This window comes from Microplitis demolitor, chromosome 1 (assembly GCF_026212275.2).
Source record: "Microplitis demolitor isolate Queensland-Clemson2020A chromosome 1, iyMicDemo2.1a, whole genome shotgun sequence".
In the NCBI taxonomy this organism is placed as follows: Eukaryota; Metazoa; Arthropoda; class Insecta; order Hymenoptera; family Braconidae; genus Microplitis; species Microplitis demolitor.
This window is the reverse complement of record NC_068545.1, coordinates 11,070,165-11,093,393: the sequence shown is the minus strand read 5'-3', so window position 1 is coordinate 11,093,393 and position 23,229 is coordinate 11,070,165. Positions and strand designations below refer to the sequence as shown.

Here is a 23,229-nt window from a genome sequence, read left to right as displayed (position 1 = left end):
CATAATGATGCAGTACGGTATAAGCACAAGTCGGGACACAGCCTCACAATGAAGGCAGAAGGAGAAGTAAAGCAGTTCGCGATATAAAGGCGAAAGTATAAAAGGCCAAAAAGGTTATACACTGCAACGATAAAATTCAAAAATTTATAAATTTTGTAGAGGCCAGCCTAAGCCAGGGTTCAATCCAAGAATTCTGGTGGCTGCTGGTAAGAATCGCCAAAGTAAAAAGAGATTTGTCTCAATATATCCAGGCACGCACAGTGAATAAAGCGCCAATCTGCGAAGCGGATATATTTACCATCCCGTAAACAGGGATTACTCTCACGGTTACAAGAATTAACCTGGCATACCTTCCCTGGTCTATCTTCATTGTCAGTGATTCCAAATAAAATGTCTATGCAGCCTTACGTAGGCGCCATCTGACTTGGGATCTCGAGCCGGGGCCAATCGAAACATAACACCCCTCGACATTCTAACATTTTAGAGCGAGCTCCCGATTAACTTCGATCTATTCTTACGACAGACCAAGCCGACTGGATTGGTGCCTTCTTGCGATCGGCACCCTTGACCATAGACTTGGGGCACCTTGTTGGTCCCGCGTGAACGGTCTTTCCAGTGAACCCAAAAGGTTCTGCACAATTTCTTACGGCAAAGGCTGGTGAGTCGTACGTCTCTAAGCCGGTTGCTCAAGTGAGGACTGCGATTTCAGCCACTTCAAGGTTTTCAGGATAACACCCTGAAAGCCTGAGCGATGATTGAGATGTTCGCTGAGTTTGCAAGCGGGAGGATACCACCTCCACCCTTCCAAGGCTGCATGAACATCACTTCAGCACTCGCGCGCTGTGGAAGGTGCATTCAGTCTTTCACCAACTTTCTCAGCATCTTATTTACATTAATTAATATGCGTTTACAAGTTCATATGTATGTTTCTGAACATGTAGTGAGAACGAGGTACTATCGTGTTTCTGGATATTTGGATGAATAATGAAGTGAATGCTTAGAAAATTAAATTTTTTTCTATATTTTTTTACCTGTATGTTTATGCTTTACAATTTTTTTAAACAATTACTTCTTTATTTTTGATAAAATTTTTTATTCCTTGATTTTGGAAAATAACGAATTATATGTTTTACAAAAAAAAAGCACACTCGAATTTTTGTCAAAGATAATCAATTATCTCTTCCAATATCCAGTCTTAATTCTCTACAAAATATTTCTTAAATGATTCTTTCATCATTTTCTCCTATAAAATATTTCGGAAGCGTATTTATAAAAGATTGCAATTAAGTGATTGTTTCAATTAATTAAAAACATTTCTTAACTTATCTTTCCTCTTCGATTAATGCGCAATAGCTTTTTTTCTGAAAGTAAAAAATATAAACAAGTATTAAAACATTCAAGAAAGTTCCCACTATGATTTTTTATATTTATAATAAAGTAATTATGTACATAAAATTGATTTATTGTTCGCAACTACTTATAATGCAAAATAAAGTTTGAAGCTAGGTATAAAGTATAAAGAAACTAGTTGTTGCTAATTATAAGTTGAATATTATTTTTCTTATCTATTTATTTTTTCTTTTTTGTAAATTTTTTGCGATAGTTCAATGGTATACTTATTTAATGACTTTACAAATTTTTTTACGGTAGTTGATTCCATTAAAGATTTGACTAGATGTCATCATTTTTTTATTTTTATGCGATTTAAGTCTCAAAGTGTTTATAAATACTTGTAACATATGTCATAACTTGCTGCCATTCGGGACGCTCTGATTGACACATATCTCCAATATTCTAAAAGTGAAATATTATTTAAAATAGTATGTTTTAACAGATCATTGTATAAAAGAAGCAGATTGTATGATGCGTGTGTAAGGGAAGTAATTCGTAACAAGTGAAGAGTAGTAGAATGAGTTGACTACTTAGAGTGCATTTGTACGAGTACGAATATCAATGCAATGCACGAGTAGTAGGCAAGTGTAGTGATTTCACAAAGAATGATATAATATTTACTCTTAACTAAATAGCATTCTGTGGTTACTGGTTAGAGCTTGCTTCCGTTTCACACATGTACCACATTTAATTTTGCGTAAAATCCATTGAGAAAGTTAAATTTATGAGAAGCGATAAATAATATAATTTTAATAATCTTAGTAGTCCAAATAAGATGTAGTGATGTAATTTTTATTGTAGTCCAGTTGAATGAAAGGCTTTACCTAACAAAAATTTCTGGCCAGCTAATTTTTTCAGAAAACGTTTCTAAATATCTTAGAACAAACGCACAAATCCAACAAAAAATGCTTAGCAAATATTTTAAAAAAATAAGGAAATCGGCTGACTCTGCAGACCAGCTCTAAAACTTCTCACTGTTTTCGACCTCAAAGAAAAAATTTAAAAAATGAGTGATACCGACGTTTCAAAGATATTCACCAAAAACCGTTTCTAACCATTTCTTTCTCCCCGAACTGCTCAGTTTTTTGTTTTGGCTTGAATAATCAGAGCACCTAAAGGCTCGGAAAGTAGAAAGTTCATTTACGGACTGAACAAGTGAATAATAGCTAGTTTGAAAATGAATGGTAACAAGTGGAGGAAACCCTTTTCAGGGTATTAAGGAGAAGTTGCGTCTTACCACTTATTTCGACGCAACATGATTACCAGTGCAGAAAGACTGGTACTACAGAAGGCCTTTCCAAGCCTACTTTGACGAAAGTCTCTTTACTTCCTGAGATAGTAGTAGTGTTTGGCCTAAGAGAAGTATGGACTCGTGGTGGCTGTGGTTAGATACCACACGCGTTGAAGATTTATGATTGTACCTCCGGTTAATATCCACTGTAGTCGTCACTTGATTATATTTTTCAGCTGAGGGTGTCGTCTGGGGAGGGGGTAGGGATGGCTTCGTAACCCGTGTATGCTCAAAAAGGCGCGGAAAGGGCCTCCCGTAAAACGGAAGTGGACTTTGGTCCCGTTACATTAATTAATTTTCCATTTCTTTCTCCGACGATATCTTTCGAACGAATTAGCCGATTAAGGTGGTTAAGGAAGCAATCGATGCATTCTATTAAGTTCTAGAGTTGATTATATTTTAAAGATGAATGTTCAAGTCGTTTTTGAGAAATTAGAAAAAAAAAAATTTTTTTTGTAGTTCACAAATATTTTCGATTCTACTGGATCAAATGATCTGAAATTTCATGGAAAGTTGACGGCTAACAAACTCTTTCGATTACCGCAAGAACCATTCAAATCGGTTAATTTGTTCAAAAGTTATAAGAACTTTATATACACACACACACACAAACACGCGCAGACTGACACTCGGACATCATTCTGAAAATGAATAGCTTCCTAGGACCTCAAAACATCGTCATCTGATGAAAACTCGATTTTCGAAAATTTTCAATTTTCATAGCGGAATGTTAAAAATGCCGAGATTTTGATTCTATGCAAATATATAAAAAATTATTTATACAGTATCTGGATACATAAAACTGCAATAGTATCAAAGAGTAAAAAAAAATTGATAAAATGAGTTCAATTGGAGGTTCCTGAATTTTTTTTTTGTTGGATTTTAAAAACGTTTTGTAAAAACATTAGATAGCCAGAAATTTTCACTAATTTTCATTATTTTCTAGCTTGTCTCGACTGGACTGTTAAAACGAAAATTTATCATGTTAATTGTCAATAGAAATGTCATGATAGTCAGAACTTCTTATAATATTAAAAAATATACAAGAAGAAGAGTGAGAAAAGAATATAAAGAAAATAAGACTTACTCCATGATTGCGGGAAAAAGCGACTCTACTATTGTCAGTTAGAAATCGACCACAATATCCTTAGTAAGCGCTCGAAAATTCAACTTTCGCAGTGGGTATTACAAAAAAAGGTTTTACTTACCAATGTTGTCGTGATTCCAACGCTTTCGGCTGCCGAAAATGCCAAAAAAAAATTCCGTTTTTTTTCAGAAGGGTTTAAAGAATCATAAGGTATTTTATCGGGCAAATATGAATGAAGAATAGCACAAAGTGCAAGACCGTCATTCCAAGAACTACTAAAATTTGTGATATCAATATTTCGATAACCTATTGTTTTATTTTGACACCATTTAAGCAACGCATTTCGCTTTGAACCACCGTTTTTAACTAAACCACATAGAGGATCCTTTCCAGTGAGATCTGTTATAGTGTTTCGTTGAACGAAATCGATAGTGTTTACATTTAATGTTGCAGAATCCAACAGTTCTTTTGAGTTCAAATTAATGATTGGTACTGAAGATTTTTGTGATTCTATAATTTGAGTGGTAAATAAAAAACTTAAAAAATTATTTTCAATATCCAATCAGCTTGAAAATTAAAATTCTTACCTGAAAATGGCAATCTTTTATTACCAATAGAATGAGTATTATTAATATTTGATGAATTGGATGCACTTATTAAATTATTCACTTGATGTTGATCACGTAATGAAGTTTTTAAGCTCAACAGATCATTAGTTCCAATAGAATTCAAAGAAGATGTAGAACTACTTTGGCTACCGGGTCCTGAAATTACTTAAATATCGTTAGATTTCTTTTAGACATTTGAATAACGCATGTTATGTAATTTACATACCAGATTTGGCTTGTTTAGTTGCATTTTCGATACTCTCGATCAAACATTTTACCGAAAGCCTTGAATCTTGTCGTGGAATATTAGATTTCCGAAGCATTACCATTTCCTGTTTGACACTAGTCAATACGTGTGGTTGAGTTTCAACAGAAGTCGATGTTTGTCGTAACGCTAACGGGGTATTTTTTGGACTTACTGCAAAAAAGTTTAATCGAGACGTAAGTTATGTTAATACTATCAAATTATAATTAACATAAAAACAATAATCATAATTTTTATGAATCGGAATTTGTTTACTGTAAAAATATGGAAGAAGTTTATATAATGATTCTAAATACAACTATATCAGGATTAAAATGACATAGGACAGCTTTGAGTTCACTGAAAGGGACTTATCGTCAAAATTACGATGATACAGTTAACGATATAACTGAGGACTATACTTTTCCTACCAGGATTTTTAAATATTTTGTATTAGCAATTATTGTTCAAGAGTTATTTTTAACGATAAGTCATCAGAACCTGATAAAAAAAAGGTTTTTTCAGATCATATAATTATGTACAATTATATTTAGGATCACATATAGCTGTATAGGATTCAATATAGAATAATGTATAATTATGCATGGTTATATCTGGATCTATTAGGTATCCAAAATAGTCCGATCTGTTTTTGATAAAAAAAAAAAAAACTTGATCTTCTGAAGATATGAATTCATCAAATACTTTTTGAACGATCTTCATTCTGGAATTACTGCTCCGCTAAGTTGTTTTATAACGATCAAAAAAGGTGATAGTCGCATGACGAAATGTTTGATGTGTACATTGGATTTCGTCGAATTTCTCATTGCAATTCATTTATGGTTTGCAAGATCACGGAATTTCCATGTGATCGAGCGTTGCCATGCTGTAATATTACAGGTTAATGACGCCCATGATCACTATATGGTCGTTTTTCATTAATTTTTTCATTCAAACATTTTAATTGAAAAGCAACTCACTCATCATTAAAAATTTCATTTGATTTAAGAAGTTCGTAAAGAAATACACCGCATTCATCCCACCAAATACAAGGAATATCTTTTCACTATAAGCATTGTGTTTTGGTGTGGATGTTTCGACTGCTCTGGATCTAACTAATTTTTTTTACATTCAGAATTATCGTAATAAATCCATTTTTAATCTGCTGCGAGGAATTTTCACAAAAAACTTTTTTATTCTGCCTTAAGGATATGTCTTGATCGTAACAACAATTTTCAATTTAAAGTCTCAAAATGTTTTTTTAAGTAGATTTTATATCAAAGAATTTACTGTGAAAATTTCCGGATCGGTATCGGTTCATGTTTTGAAAAAAAAAAATTTTTTGAAAATCGACATGAAATACATTGCTCTTATAGAGAAATGGCCAGTTGTGATGATAAATCAACAAATATCAATGCATTAAATTATTTTCAGTATAAAAAAAAGCTATAAATAAGAAAAATGATACTTGCAGCAATTCATCATCAGTATATTAAAAACACTTCACTAACGCAAAAAATGGAGGGAACAGAAAAAATTTTGAAATTTTTGAGTAATTTTTGAAATGCTGCAACTTAGTGAAACATAATTGTATCATGATTTTGAAAAAAAAAGCATTTTAAACCCTGAAATCCCTAGTTTCAATGTCTTTTGATCAACATTTTTTCATAACAGCTATCGCTCAATCATGAAAAATATCGTGAGACACGAATGTTCGACATTTTTTTTTTCTTTTAAAGGGTCCTTGGGCTGAGGAAAATTTTTTTTCAGCTAAGCCAGAAAAACGGTCATTAAAAAAATTTATTCAGTTTTAATCTGCTTTTTTTTTCAGCCTTGTACGATAATTTGACGCTGAGATATCAGCCTTCAAACGAAAAAGAATCTTTAAGGCTTTAATTATCAATATCTCAGCTATCAATGATCGCACGGTAAATTAGGGGACGGCTTTAAAAACTTCGATAAATCCCCTACAAGACCCGTTCATCATCTTGTATGAAAACCTTTTTTTTTATCCTCAACATCCATTAGAAATAAGAATAAAAAAATGATTTTTTTTAAGTTTTTGAGTAAATCTAACGCTACTTTGTAAATATCGATGAAAAGACTAATGTTGGGAGGATTTTTTTAATTTTTCGCTATTAAAATTGGGAATTTTCAACAATTTGGAGAATTATGGTTTTCATTCCGATTTTCAAAAATCGAGTTCTCATCCGAAGCGATTCTAACCATTTTCAGTGTCTGTTCTGTGTGTCTGTGTGTGTAAACTTCTTATAACTTTTGAACTAATTAACCGATTTGAATGGTTCTGGCGGCAATCGAAAGAGTTTGTGGGCCGCCAACTTTCCTATAAATTTCAAGTTAATTGATCGAGTAAACTCGAAAATATTTTCGAATTACGAAAAAAAAAATGTTTGTAATTTTTTTTTCAATTTCACAGAAATGACTTGAACGATCGACTTCAAAATCTAATCAACTCTAGAACTTATAGTCTAAGATCCGAACTAAAATCGAGCTTCACCGAGCTGATAATAGAATAAAACTTATTTTATAATTAATTTAGTATATTAAAAAATATATTGAAAATTGGTTAGCTGAAAAAATCCTGTACAGAATATTTTTAATTATACTAAATTTATTATAATAGTAGAGGAGACCGTGGGAGACCGACCTTCACCCATCGGATAACCAGATGAGACATATTTTTTATCAAACATAATTTATTAACAAACATGCCTATGATGGCTTGGCTATCAAAAAGTGTTCATGGCTATTTTTAATTAAATTAATTTTAATCAATTTTTTTTCATCACCTTCACACTTTTGATAACCGAATGAATTTCATTTCAACTGATAGTTTTTAATACACAGAATATGCCTTCGTAGGCTTGTCTATTTATTTCTGTGCATGGCTACCTGCCAAGTAGATGTAAACAGGTAAGTCAATATAGGAAACTGTAGTGTTCTGATAACCAATCGAAATTGGTATCATAAGTAAGATATTTTAATTACAAAACTAATTGTATAGGCTTGTCTGCAAAAAATCGTTCATGAAATATTATTGTCAGGCTATATAATTTTAAAATTGGAGCTATTTGATAGGTGCGAGAGAGAAAGTAGAGCGGCCGAGGTCCGTGAAGTAGAACAAGACACAACATAGTAGCTGCACGCTACCTGACCGTTGAATGTATCCGAGTGCGCATGCTCGCATACATGTGAGTGACAGAGACAGCATTTATTTATCACAGTCGACAGTAATTTTAAACTCTAATTTATTATAACTCTAATTTAATTATATTAGAAATACTTACGGCTGTAAAATAATGAAAAATAAATTATTAAATATATTAATAATAAAAAAAAATTAATTCAACTAAATTTTTTTTCATTTTGCAGCTAAATTATAAAATTTTAAAATTATAAAAAAATTTTTATTCATTATTTAAAATATATTATAGAGAATAATCCATATTATTAAGAGAATAAGGAAGATTTTGGTCCCGCCATATTTACATGCTAAAATTAGTTAATGTTATTAAATTTTATATCGTTAAAAAGATCTTGACTTGGATTTGTGTCTTTTCATAGTTTAAACTCTTTTTTATTGACAAATATTGAGATAAAGCGATTTGTCTATATCATTCGAATTACATTAAAATTACGCGGGAAAAAAAGACGGTCGTATTTATTTTCTTTATTTGAATTAATATTTTAATTTTCTGGCAAGGAATCGTTTTTTTCTGTGTACTTTATAAATTTCGTACCGATATTTAGGTAGTCACGTAGTGACCGCAGGTTGCTCGTTACAGAAAGCCAATTTTAAATGACATATTTTAAAAGAATTTTCTTTAAAGTCAATTTATCCTCTTTCGTTTCACACAAAAAACACTTTTTACTAATTTTTGCCATCTTAATAAATATTATTTAGCACGTGTTGTTTTGTCACTAATAAATTATTTTCGACTCTACACGAGCATGCGCACTCGGACACATTCAACGGTCAGGTAGCGTGCAGCTACTATGTTGTGTCTTGTTCTACTTCACGGACCTCGGCCGCTCTACTTTCTCTCTCACACCTATCAAATAGCTCCAATTTTAAAATTATATAGCCTGACAATAATATTTCATGAACGATTTTTTGCAGACAAGCCTATACAATTAGTTTTGTAATTAAAATATCTTACTTATGATACCAATTTCGATTGGTTATCAGAACACTACAGTTTCCTATATTGACTTACCTGTTTACATCTACTTGGCAGGTAGCCATGCACAGAAATAAATAGACACGCCTACGAAGACATATTCTGTGTATTAAAAACTATCAGTTGAAATGAAATTCATTCGGTTATCAAAAGTGTGAAGGTGATGAAAAAAAATTGATTAAAATTAATTTAATTAAAAATAGCCATGAACACTTTTTGATAGCCAAGCCATCATAGGCATGTTTGTTAATAAATTATATTTGATAAAAAATATGTCTCATCTGGTTATCCGATGGGTGAAGGTCGATCTCCCACCGGCTCTTAGACTATAAAATAAGTTTTATTCTATTATCAGCTCGGTGAAGGTCGATTTTAGTTCGGATCTTCTACTATATTGAAATGCATTGATTGCCGCCTCAACCATCTTAATCGGCTAAATCGTTTGGGAGAGCTCCAAGAGCTCAAAAACATTAGTGTGAATACTTTTTCGAGCTCGAAAATACTCTTGCATGTGATTGTTTTTTCAGAGCTATTCAAGCGCAAGCAAGTTACATTTTATGGTAAGGTTTGAAAATTTATGGATCGCAAATCATTAAGGGGGTTCTTCCATATGATGTGCCCAAAAAATCGATTTATAATTTTTTGCGTAAATTTATTCTTTAACGTATGTAGAATATGCTGGTGAAGTTATTTTTTAAAATTCGAAGTCGTTGTAAACGTACAGTAGTTAGAAAAAGCAGATATTCAGAGCGCTGATGAGTTGAGTAGTAGAAAGACTTTCAAAAAGAAGAGGAAGGATTACTCTGTGGACCAGGCACTACATATCGTTGATAAGTTAAGATTTTCATAGTTTTATAGTTTAACCAAACCTGAAACTTTAAACGCGTTTTTCTCAAAACTGTGTTTTTCGAACTTTCCTGTATCATGTCTTGAGAACAGTTACATCGATTTACTTGAAATTTATATAGTAGACTCACCACACGTAGACGCACGGAGTAAACTAGAATCATTCGGGAATTTCAAATATTTCTATCTTTTTCGTAACAAAAAAATAAAAAAAAAGTCATGAAATTCGAAACTGTTTTTTCAAAAGTCTACTAAAAACCCAATTTTCAATACTTGCAAATGATTCTAATTCACTTGATATATTTAGACTCACAGATTAAAACGCCAATTTATAACTTCCTGCTAAGAAAATTGAAATTTAAAAAAAAATGGGAAATTATTAGTTTGGTTCCGATTTTCGAAAATCAACTTCTAACAGATCTTGACATTTTGAGGATCTAGGAAGCTATTCTAATTATGTATTAGTGCGCATTCATTTTCAACTTGAAAATAGAGCGTGAAAATCTAAATAATCCAACGGCCATCTGTTATGATAATTATATCTTAATTGACACTTTTCAGTCACCCGGGGCCGTTTCAGAGGCCCCCTAGATCGAATTCTACTCGAATGTAAACGACAGTAGGGTAGCTCCACGTCACTAAAATTCACCTATAAAAGGGCCAGCAAGCAGTTGATCCGAGACTTAGGCCGTGGCTATCACTCAGAGTGGACTAGTAGGATAGTGGATGACGCTTGGCGAGGTCCCTACTGTACAATCAGAGCTCAGTACGATTTATATGAGCCGGTCTAACGATAAGTCTAGTCATATTTAGTCATTTAATCCCAGTGATCAGTTTTATTTTAATTGTGCATTTGACTTGAGTTTGGTCGTCCGGTATTAATAGCGACAGTGATTATTTTAAAATATGATTTGAAGAACGTTGAATTAGCCATATTAATATATTTCGAGTCAAATTTCTACACGCGGTCATTTAGTGTAAAGTTAAAATTAAATTGAGTTTAATTGCCGACGCTATTGTTAATACTCTCACTGACTCGTGAAAGAATCTTTCGAATAATTATTCACTCAATTGTTCGACATACTGTCTAGCTATCCACCAGTGGATAGTTAGAATCTCACTTTTCTCGTATACATGCGTGTATACCATATCACAATTACTACTCATCTGAATCTCAAGCAACCATATGACAATATAATATCTCGTAACATCTATCTCTCATACCTTACCAGTGATGTCACACACACACACACACACACACACACACACACACACACACACACACACACACACACACACACACGCAGCCATCCACCCACCTATTTCTCTTATACCAATTGTTCACCGTGTTACTTATCATTCTCATCATATTAATTATCCTCTTTCTCTAATTGTAATTATAACGTATACTATGCTGAAATTTCGCGACGAAGACGCGAAGTAGCCCAATATAGCGTATGAGGTCGCCCACGCGTGATAATAATAATAATAATAAATAATAATAAACGATATTAAATGACCATAAATATCGAGATCGAATTAAAATAAAATAATAAATTTGAACAATGATTAAATTATAAATGATAAATACTTATCGTACCTGGACCAGCTCCTCAGGCTGGGTTAGTGCACGCAGGCGCCAGACCGTTTATTCGAAAACGGACAAAAATTATTCAGGAGGAAAATTTACGAGGGAAAGATCCGAGCAAGTGATTCGCGACAAAGCGGATAAACAACACAAGAACATAAAATAAATAATAAAATCAAAATTAGTGACACAACAGGAATGAAACAAATAATAGAAAAATTTTGCAAATAAATAATAAACAATTACGTATAAGTAATAATAAGATCAGGAAAAATGAAAGCAAGCAGTAGGAAAAGATCCAGGGGAAAATAAATATTAAATTTTCCCCAACAGCTGTTGGTTTCCGAGTTTTAATTTATATAAACAATATTAAAATAATAATAATTTACAATATTTAATTTTGATTAAATTAATAACAATAATAATACCTGGTTATTTTGCCAAAATTAATATCGCAGTATTACAGCAAATTATATAAACTGAATAGACAAAACCAAAATAAATATAATTTTAACTTAAATTAAAGAAAATTTCAATTTTAATATTAAATAATTGAAATAATTATCCAATTTTTATATCTCCAAAAAAATAAGAATGATAAATAATATCAGTCTTTTTAATCCTTTATTTTATCTCTCAATAATCATGAGAGAGAGAAAAACACGGATTTATCCTCACTCATACTCAAAAAAAATAAATTAATCGGTATTAAACCAATTTATAAACTTTAAAATAAAAATTTAAATAATAGTTTTAGACCGCTGGTGTAAACAAATAAATCCAAAAATAAAAGAATATAAAGTTACTCAATTATTTCAAATAATAATAAATATAAATAATAATAAATACATATACTAATGTTTAATATTTTTCTACCAATATTTCGAGTGAGAACAAAAAAAATAATTTTAACTTTGGGGAATGTTCACCCAAAGTGATGATGTCAGTACTTGAGGAATTTCCTCAAGTACTGTATACGCTCTATAGATATATCTACTATAGGTATATATATATGTATACCGGCAACGTTTCACTACGTTGTACTAAACTTATATATACATATATATGTGTAGAAATATCCGAATAAATTTTACCAATAATAAATAATAATAATAATTAACGACAATTATTTATAATATGAATCATGTATCATTCAGTGATCATTTATGAATAAATTAATTTCCTTCGCCGCGGCGACCAACAACTACCAGGGAGGTTATCACGTGAAAAATATATGCCGTGAAAGAAATTCAAAGCACTTACTCATAATTTATGATCTCCAATAACAAAAATAGAATGCATTGACCAATACTTAACAAATTCACCCGGTGAACTTAAACAACTATCCTTATTTCTGTTATAATAACTGATCATTGCACAATTGTACGAATAGTAAAAAATTAGCGTCTATGCACAATGCCAGTCCGTATCTTTCTAACTTAATTACCCCAACCTCCACCTATTGGTCGTCGCCCACCTGGCGCCACTGTCGCCCTTAATTACTATTATAATTATTTTTTATCAGTCCTGGGCCTAGTTTTAAATTAAAAATATAAAATATAAAAACAATTTCTAAACATCTGAATGATACATGAATAATTATTTAATGTATGAACTATCTATTTATAATCTATCCTATTTTTAACTTTTCCAATACTGAAATAATAATTATTTAAAATTTATCAAATTGACCTTGGAATTATAGCCGAGGTATCGATTTACCGTTACCCGGCGGTCAATATTTTCAACCAAACTGACATCCTTAGTCGAATGACAAGTTTAAATAAAATAATACATTAAACAATCGTTGGGGCATAATGTTACGCTGGATTATGCATCCCAACTGTCTCAAAATCACAAACAAAAACTTAAAATTAATATAAACCAATTATTTGTATTTTTAAATTATAAATTAAAATTAATTCGCACACGTGTTCTCTCATACTCAGCGCGCATGCGCTAGCATCGTGCACGGACCGCTGTCTCCATTGGCGAAATGGCGGAATACCCGCGCAACGACTCAAATTCAAATATATAATCTAAATATTTAACTTAGAACTAACTAAAAATTAAATAATTTGAATCGTTACGTGACATAATTTATCTTTAACAGATTTTATGCCGTAGTGCTCTCCGGATATTTTTTTTGGGTACAAATATATTCTTCGTTTGTGATACCCAGCCACGAGTTTTATTAAAACGATCACCTACATCATCCTATCCTAATTATAATTAATTTCTCTTGATTATTGACTTCATTTTAATTTCTAGGTAAATTTTAACTTGCAACTATTAAACTAAATAATAACAAAAAAAGGGGGAACATTTTTACGCAAACATCATTTAAATCTTAATGTAAACTGTAACTGATTTATTTATACCAGCAAGCATCAAAACAGTCAAATTTTTCTACTTGATCCAATTTATTTTTCAAAGTAACCACGTTTTCAATTTTTCGAGGAACATGAAAAAACGAATACTGTCATTTTTAGAAGCACGACTTTTACGACGATACAAACAATATATGTTACTTTTAATTGTTTTTGATAGGAATTTCATGTCTACGAATTGGATTTTTTTTTTTAATTAAACGAAAATAATTTTTTAATTCATAAAAACACAATAATTTTAGAGACAATTGAATATTTATTATTTATATCAGCTGGTAGACGCACAGACACATGTAAACATTCATGATTTAGACTACTTTGAGTAGTTATAGTTTTAGCTACCAGTTGTCATATCAGCATTTTAAGGTTCCCAATAGCTATTTTTCACTAATTATTAATATTTGTATCGATGAAAAAGTATTCGGTATTTTTTTTGGATTCGAACCTGGATTCTTCTGCGTATCAGTTGGAGCATGTACTATTCTTCCAAACCATGGACTTGATACCCTGTCCAGGACATCTCATAGAATCCATTAGATTATCATAAATTCCCATAGAAATTTTATAAGAATGAATGAGTTTGTCACGATATTTAAATATCGTGGCAGTCTCACATTAGGTCGGTGAGCAACAGATGGCAGCACACGCTGCTCTCACGTCTCTACACTCATTAATTTTATGATTATTTTGTTTATATATATAAGATTTTATATTTATTAGTACACTGCTTGGACTTAATTATTTTATTAGATGAAAACTGCGCTGAAATCAGCAAAAGAAAAAATTACTGATTATATTGAAGTTACAAGTATAATTATGAGGCTGGGAGATAATTATTCGTTTTATTTATATGCTTGTAATTATTGTGTTGGTCGGCGCATGCGCGGCGACGCAACAGTTGTCAGCAGCAAGTTATTCTAGTATAAATGAAACTTATAATTATTTTACATACATTATTAATTGGTTTGGCAATTTAATTTACTGTCAATGTCATAATATCACGGGTACTTGGGCAGTTGACGTCGGGAATTGGCAATGTTGCACAATTGACATCGGATACGTCGTCGTTGGTAGTATTTGAAATTAAAATGCGACAGAGATATTGCTCCGATGGGTTAAACTGAGATGCCTATATAAAATATGGCCGGTCGAGGTGCCGGCATGAAAATCACGTGCTGCCATGGTCAGACGTGGATAAACTGTTGTACGAGCAGTGTGTGTGCCTGGTTGCTAAATTTTGTATTGCACATTTTGAGTTCTTTTTTTTTTCTGCTATTTATTTATTAAATAATTTCGGGCTATTGTTGCCAAGTTGCTCCGGTTATTGTGAAGGGGTATTTATTACACATTGTAATACCTAGAGTAGTATCGTCCGTACGTGTCGAGTACACCAACGATCTGTAAGTACCTTTGCGTTAATTCATTGGCGTGTAGCATTGCATTCCCGCGTTGGTGGCCATTTGCAATCGCGTGAATATCACTTAGTTGATGAGATATTATTGTTATTAGTAGTAGATTCTGATTACAAGCATATGAATAAAATTAGTACTGATCGAGTCCAGTGGATGATGGAATTGTAATCACAATTAGTTATTATTATTTAAATAACGAATATTTATTGTGAAGAACTTGTTGTGTTAGTATTATTATTTTAAATCACGTGATTACCATCATACGCGACTGGGCTGCGATAGTCTGATATATGTATGTATGTATACAATACACAGCGCTGAGTACTACTGTTTCCTTTTGAGTTATAAATTTTTTTTATTATGGTGATTATTAGTGATGAATGATTAGTGATAAAATTTATGAAATAGTATTAATCTGAGCTGATGAATATTAGTACTCTGCGTATCGACTACTAATAATTTTGAGTTAGAAATTATTATTATCTGAGTAGTAATTATAAATTATCATTGATTGGAGTTGAATTGTTAATTATTATTCAGCGGAGTATTGCTTAAAATTAATTATTATTTGGTGTGTTATTTAGTTCTGAACTGATTTATTAATTATTATTTATTTGAGTATTGGTTAAGAAGTAGTATTAATTTGCGGATTAGTTATCATTAATTTGAGGTATTAATTATTGTTAATTTGCATCAGCATTATAGTTATTTTTGAGTTGAGTTAGTAAAGAATTATTATATTATTTGCGTTAATAATTAGTTTATTATCCTGGTCTAATTTCATGTGCGAGTGAAATATTAAGTATTATCAGGATTTTATTTTACAATACATTTATTGTTTATGAATTATTATTATTATTTGAGTTAAGTTATATGCGCATAATAATTTTATTATTTTTTGTAAATGATTTATTATTATTTTGAGCATTATTTATGTGAGTATGCGTCACATATATTGACTGATTATTGAATTAATTAACCGATAATTAAAGCAAGTGGTCACCAACCCGGTTTCTTTTTCATTTAAATTTTATTTATTTATTTATACTAGTGCTATCTTTTTCTTGCTATCCTTTTTCCTAAATCTGAAATCGCTATCCTGTCATTTTATTTTATTTTCATTTTTATTTTCTCCGTTGTGGTATTTTGAGTTGATTTTTTGTTCGTGGGGCACACGAACTGGCGCCCAATTAGGATTTCTAACCCAGCCTGAGCGGAGCAGCCAGTCCAGGGAGATTCAGGACATCTCCAGGTGGGACATTGGACTCGGGGTTTATTTTATTTTCCAGTTTCAGACCAACGGAGAGGCATAACGGCTATTGAGCGTTCCCCACACTCCGCCGTGGGTCGCGCGAAATAGAAGAGAACGTTATATGGCGCCCAAACGTGGGGCCAGGGAGCCATTAAATCGTACAGGTCGATTTTATTTTGAATTTCAGATTTAGGTGCGGAGAATTAGGGTATAAGATAAGAGTTCGGGTTGTTTGGTTCAATCTTTTGTTTAAATTTTGTTGGATATCTTCACCAATTGGTTGATTCTTCTTGTATTCGTTTATTGAGTTGGTTATTAATTTGGGTTGATAAAAATGGATTCGTGGCGTCAAATTTGGGACGAGTCAAGTGCGTTATTGGAGGCGTGTAAGAGAATGCGCGGTGGAAATGGGGACGACTCCCCAACGGGTCAGCAGGACTGGGAACATCAGCTGGAACCCGTTCCATTGGCAGCTGAGTTGGCATCGGTGGACAGACGTCCAGGAAACGAGACCCTAAATCTAGAGGACGTGGAAGACCACGATTGTGATGACACGCTTCCACCATCGGAGCTCACTTGGTTGATGGACCAACCACCGTCCAAACTCAAAATGCTGTTGGCCAGTTTTGGGTTATCGACATTTGGATCGCCACAAATATTGAGAAATCGATTGAATCGATACCACCAGAGGGCGTTAGGGGCTCTGAACGTAAGATGGAGTCCAGCAGTTGACGAGATTCCATCTGATTCCAATACAATTCCTGAATACGTGGATGTGCCAGCTCTTCGGGAATATCTGCGTAGCCGATGGTTGAACCACCACGGGTCAGATGAAGTCATTCGGGACCGGGTGAAGCGTCTGATGGACCGGGACGATGGCAAAGAAGCCTTATGGGACCCCTTGGTGGATGAACTGGTCCGGGAGTCAGCTGTGGGCCGTGAACGGGCCGAGGTGGCCATCCTGGAGAGAATTCGACCGCTGGGAAGCCAATTGGGAGTACCTGCAACGTCTGGGGCTCCAGTGGTGCCAGTGACAAGTGCACCAGCGGTCGCTGTAAGCTCAGAGTCGTCGCAACCTGGGCCAATGGATGCATTTGCGACTCATCGTGATATTGTGGAGGTATTACGGGTGTTCGAGAACAAAATCACGACGATGGTAGCCAATATGACCGTCGGAAACACCATGGCGACTGTGACACGGCCATTGGACCCGTTCAGAGCATCATCGCCGATCAGGAGTTGTGCGGTGACGACTATCCCATCCCACTTGAGCACCATTCACACAGTAGCTGGACCAATGGGAGGTCATGGAGCTGTCACGCGCACAGTAAATTCATGTGGAACTCAGATGAGCACAGTACCACCGGCATGCACTACATCCACGTCAAATGTGCATGTTAATTGGCCACCAGAGGCAAACCAGGGTCAGGGATCGACCCATCACCATCGCCAAAGGGGATCACAGCATCGTGACGACGATTCAGACTCCAGTGGGACTCAGTCATGGTCGTCAAACGATTCATATGCTAGTCAAAGGGCAGAGCGTCATTCGAGATCGAGATCACGAGGCCATGATCGTGATTACGGGGCTATTGCCCGTAATTGGAAGTTGTCCTTTGCGGGAGACGGCTCGATGACGGGAGATGAATTTCTACGTCGGTTATCAGTGCTTATGCGCAGTGCTGGAATTCGGCATGAAGATCGACTGGCTGTGCTTCCAGAGGTATTTACTGGCGTGGCTGCAACATGGTGTTCAGCCAATTTTGAGCGGTGGACCCGATGGGAGCAGTTCAAGGACGAATTTCGAACCTGGTTCACTGGAGGAAGACGCCAGCGGGAAATTAAAGCAGACATTCGGGCTCGGAATCAGGGCGACAAGGAGTCAGCCAGAAATTATTTGATTTGTTTGCAAAGTCTGTATTCGAGACTACGGCATCCACCAGAGGAGTCGCGACAGGTTCGTCGTGCGTGCCAAGGACTACGTCCAGAGTATTGGGACCACTGCCCAGCTGGTAAGTTTGACACTTACCAGGCGTTGTTGTATGAGGCGACTCGTTTGGAGGAAAAATGGCGGGCTATGAAGACCAGACGAGCCCCACCACCACGGGAAGAAGCATTCGTTAAAGAATGCTCGTATGCATATGGCCCAAAACAACCCCGTGAACATAAAGGGTTGCTTCATGCCGTGGAAGCGCATGAATCTGTGAATGGCACTCAGCAACAGCCACCAGTGGAACAGGCCAAACTTGGAAAGGCCAAGAAACGTGAAAAACGTAAATTGGGACAAGACTTGGCCCCAGTGGGTATTACAGCCAGTACCAACACCCAAGCTGGATCAAAGGCACCTGTGGTGAGACAGAATCCCCCTCCAGCAGCGCCAGTGGTACCAGTCAGTGACAGTACCCCTAATACGTCAACATCACGTAACATGGGACGGTTGAACCCGCGTGTGCCATCATTCCGGCGTCCACGCTTCTGCTTCAACTGTGGTTCACTGCAGCATCTGAGTTACGACTGCCGTGAACCTCACCGTGATGTGTGTCCTCGATGTGGCACCGTGGGCAAGACTGCAGTAACTTGCCAGTGTCCACCGAGGTCGGTACAGCCAAAAAACGCCAATGCGAGCCGCCAATAGAGGGTGACGGTTCCCATAGCGTGGTAATCCCTCAACCGACAGTACAAACACAACGTATTCGGGTCAAGGTCGAGGTACACGCCAGCAGTCATCAGTCCAATGGAGGTTCTGCGCAAGAATTAGACGCGACAATGGACGTGTTGACGGATACGTTACATGCAGTACAGCCATCGTGGGATCGGGCGAGTTCACGAATCACCAGTGGGTTTTGGAGGTTCAAGACAGGGCGGGCTCGGCCAATGGTTACAATAAGTGCTGCAGGAATGTCTCGCATTGCTATTATTGACACGGGTGCCAAGACTACAGCGTTTGGGTCATTTGCCAAGGAACTTATGGACTCAGGGTGTCCATATATGATGGAAGACACTCCTACTAGATTTGGTATGGCCAATCATACCACCGATGAGAGTGGAGGTGTGATTGGACCGGTATTTAAATTGGATAATGTCGAAGAGGTGACATTTCCAATCCACTATATACCACGACTGGGGTCGCTAAATCTAATTGGTATGAATTTCATTGACCACTTCCAGATGCAATTGGACCTGCAACGTAACTTATGGCGGATACGCGATGGCGAGTGGCATGAGTTGAGTCGAGAAACGGCGGTTGGTGCCCGGAAATCACTGTGTGCGCTGCAAGAGCTGACTGGTGAGGAAACAAAACGGTTGCAACAGTTTATCGAACATCAGAAGAGTTTGATGGCACCAGGGTTGGGTTTGACGCATTTGGTGGAGCATGACATCAGGCCGAAAACACATAAACCGGTCAAACAACGGGTCTATCGGCGATCGCCAGTGGTGTTGGAAGCCATGCAAGAAATTGTGGATCAAATGGTAACTGAGGACATAATTGAACCAGCGGCGTCGTCCGAATGGCTAAGTCAACCGGTAATGGTAAAGCGACCCAATGGAAAGTACAGAATGTGTGTGGATTTCCGAGATGTTAATGCAGTGACCGAACGTGACACCTATCGGTCACCTCCAATACATGAAGTACTGGATGGCTGTGGTGAAGCCCATTACATTTCGACAATTGATATGAATTCTGCGTATTATCAGATCCTGCTGACTGAACAATGTCGGCCATATACAGCGTTCTGGGTACCTGGACGAGGCCTCTATCAGTACAAGAGGATGCCAATGGGGTTGTGTAATGCGCCGGCCACCTTCCAGCGGGGAATTGATCGTATCATCACTCCAGATCTAAAACCGTATGCTGCAGCGTACTTGGACGACATCATAGTGATCACTCCGACATTTGAAAAACATCTAGAGGTATTGGCAGAAGTCCTGAGGCGGATACGAGAGGCAGGGTTTACTTTAAATTTTGAGAAGAGCAAATTCTGCCAATCTCAAGCTCGATTTTTGGGTTTCTTGCTGGATAAGGATGGATTGAGGCCAGACCCAGAGAAAATCGAGCCAATTGTGAACTATCCGACACCAAAGACCGTGAGACAAGTTCGGCGATTTAATGGAATGATCAACTGGTATCATCGGCACCTGAAAAATGTTGCCTGCGTAGCTGGACCCCTATTCAGGTTAACACGCAAGAATACCCAATGGAGGTGGACTGAAGTTGAGGAAGCTTCATTCCAGGCATTGAAACAGGCCCTAGTGGAGGCACCAGTTTTGAGTACGCCTGACTATTCTTTGCCATTTGTGTTATACACCGACGCCAGTCAATCGGGATTGGGTGCAGTGCTGGTCCAACGGGAAGAGGACAAAGAACGATTGATTGCGTGTGCCAGCAAATCGTTAACTCCAGCGGAAGCCAACTACAGCACCACAGAAAAAGAGTGCCTGGCTGTGGTGTGGGCAGTGAGGAAATTTCGTCCATACCTGGAGGGCTACACATTCACGGTGGTGACAGATCATTCCAGTCTCCGGTGGTTGATGAATACACGGGACCCCACAGGAAAATTGGCCAGATGGGCCCTGGAATTGTCTGAATATGACATGCGCATTGAGTATCGCCGTGGGTCGGAAAATGAGGCCCCAGATGCCTTATCCCGGCGATTCGAAGGAGATGAAAGCCCGATAGACGAGTTAGATGCCCTGGACGGTGATGCAGGGGAAGATTGGTATGCTGAAAAGTGGCAAATGTTGGAAGCCGATCCAAACTCGATAGTGGGATATCGGTTGGAAAATGGACGAATGTATAAACAAGTGTCGGCACCAATGGAGAGTTTGATTGATGATGGTGAAGGAAATTGGAAACTGGTAGTACCACCTACGGATAAATGGTGGGTATTACAACAGGCTCATGACCACCCTCAATCAGGCCATTTGGGAATCCGGAAGACCCTGGATCGGATCAAAGCACTGTACTATTGGCCAGGTATGGCCAAGGACATTCGTAAGTACGTATCGGAGTGTGAGACATGTATTGAGGCTAAGCCGGTCCAACAGAAGCCGCTGGGATTGATGGAAACTCGCGCGCCAATGGAACCATGGGAAGTGGTGGCCGCAGATACTATGTCTTTCACTCGTTCTAAGTCGGGATTTGCGTACTTGATAATCTTTGAGGATTTGTATACACGCTGGATTGAATGTGTTCCGATACGGGCAGCCAACGGAAAAGCCGTGGCCCATGGGCTCAGACAAGCAGTCCTGAACCGATGGGGTACTCCAAAGGTGCTTTGGACAGATAACGGTCGAGAGTACGTAAACAAAGATGTGCAAGCCCTCGTGGAAGAGTGTGGGATACAACACATGACTACGCCACCGTATCATGCGCAGGCCAACCCAGTGGAACGAGTCAATCGCAACATCAAGACCATGATAATGAGCTATTTGGAAGACGACCATCGGGAGTGGGATAAGCACATACACGAGTTTCAATTCGCGTATAACACGGCCAATCATGAAAGCTTGGGAGTGAGTCCAGCTTTCCTCAACTTTGGACGAGAGCCGTGTCCGATGAGATGTTATGGGCACAATAATGATGCAGTTCAACTCAATGCCGATGTGGATCGATCAGCCTGGATAGAGCGCATGGATCGGATGGTGGATTTGAGAGATGTGGTCAACCAGAACATCCGTCGAGCTTCTGAACGATATGCCAAGTATTACAATAAAACTCGCCGAGTGGGGGTTTTTAGAGTCGGGGATCATGTGTATCGGCCAAACAAGGTGTTGTCCAAGAAGAACGACCAAGTGGTTGGGAAGTTGGCTCCAAGGTTTGTCGGTCCATTGGTGGTTGATAAGGTGGTCACACCAGTGATTGTTGAATTGAAAACTCTTGAGGGTAACACAGTAGGTCGTAGTCATATAAAATTTCTGAAGTTGTTCAAGCGGGCTGAGAATGTGACTCAGGCGATCGAGGGTACATTCGCGTTGACGTTCATGAATTCAGTGTTGATGGTCGCATGATGTCTCCCTTGGTCTATTCTAGTCTAAGTAGCTGCGGCTTCTACTGCTATTGCTTTCTTCTTTGTACTCGCTAATCTCTGCTATCTTCTGCTATCGCTTATGGGGTAATCTTGGCTAAGGAGCTGATAGGAATAATGAAAGGGGTTTTATTTCAGCAATGGCAGTATCCCAGGAATATATCCAGAGGAATCGTATTACCCCAGGGACCGCCGAATGGAAGGTGGAAGTGGAGGGGATTTTCCATCAGCAGGTGGCAGCATGGCAGCGACAATGGGCAACCCGCGTCGCCCCTGCAGGATGCGCGAGATGCTACTCGTGGGACCATTGCGCGCGTAGCTGCACGAACCCACCAGCGGAGTTACGACCGTTCTGTGATGAGTGTGTTTGGTTCTTCGATACGGACCGTTGCTATGGGCCCCACGGGAGAGCTCGGTTGGCAGTCCGAAACCGGTGCATGATCTGCTGCTGTGAGAAGATGGTAGACCGACGTTGCCGCAAGTGCCGCCGAACGGTATCAGAGCAGTTGTGGGAGCTGCCTCGTTTACCCAAGTTTACTTGGGACCCAGTGGTGATACGTACCTATCGACTCGACGAGTGGGATTCTCGGGCTCAATAACTCGCTAGAGAGTTGCGAGCAATATTGGAGCCGGGGCAGGCATTCTCATAAGGAGTTGAAGAGCGGAGCTCCAATAAACATTTATTCTTTTTCTAGTTTCGCCATTTATCATTTATGTTTTCTGTTGGGCTAGTTGTCCGATTTATATTATTCTTTGATATTGTTTTACGCCGTAAGGTATACCCAGTTGCCACGCGTCATTGGATGTAGAGTAGTCAAATGTTAATTTTACATCTCCATTAAAGTGTCGGCCTATTTCATAAGTATGCATCATTTCATTTGTAATCACCTA

General features: G+C 37.0%; 1 protein-coding gene and 1 long non-coding RNA gene across 4 annotated transcripts in view; one reads left to right on the top strand and one right to left on the bottom strand.

Moving 5' to 3' along the window:
• Positions 1-997: 997 nt before the first annotated feature.
• The window catches only part of LOC103579353 (cytospin-A), a 53,522-nt gene continuing 31,290 nt past the window's right edge, over positions 998-23,229 (bottom strand). For 2 of the 3 annotated variants that reach the window (XM_014445162.2, XM_014445164.2), the window contains 5 exons: positions 4,605-4,796; positions 4,358-4,534; positions 3,892-4,280; positions 1,731-1,794; positions 998-1,361 (listed from right to left, as the gene is read on the bottom strand). In XM_014445162.2, the coding sequence (XP_014300648.1) occupies positions 1,318-1,361; positions 1,731-1,794; positions 3,892-4,280; positions 4,358-4,534; positions 4,605-4,796 (866 nt within the window). In that variant the 3' untranslated portion in view covers positions 998-1,317. Of the gene's footprint in view, positions 1,362-1,633; positions 1,795-3,891; positions 4,281-4,357; positions 4,535-4,604; positions 4,797-23,229 lie in introns of all 3 variants that reach the window. The other variant, XR_008404408.1, reaches the window with a different exon arrangement.
• LOC128668923 (uncharacterized) lies at positions 13,203-23,200 on the top strand. The gene is made up of 2 exons (XR_008404480.1): positions 13,203-15,048; positions 22,477-23,200. It is a non-coding gene; the product is annotated as an uncharacterized LOC128668923 (long non-coding RNA).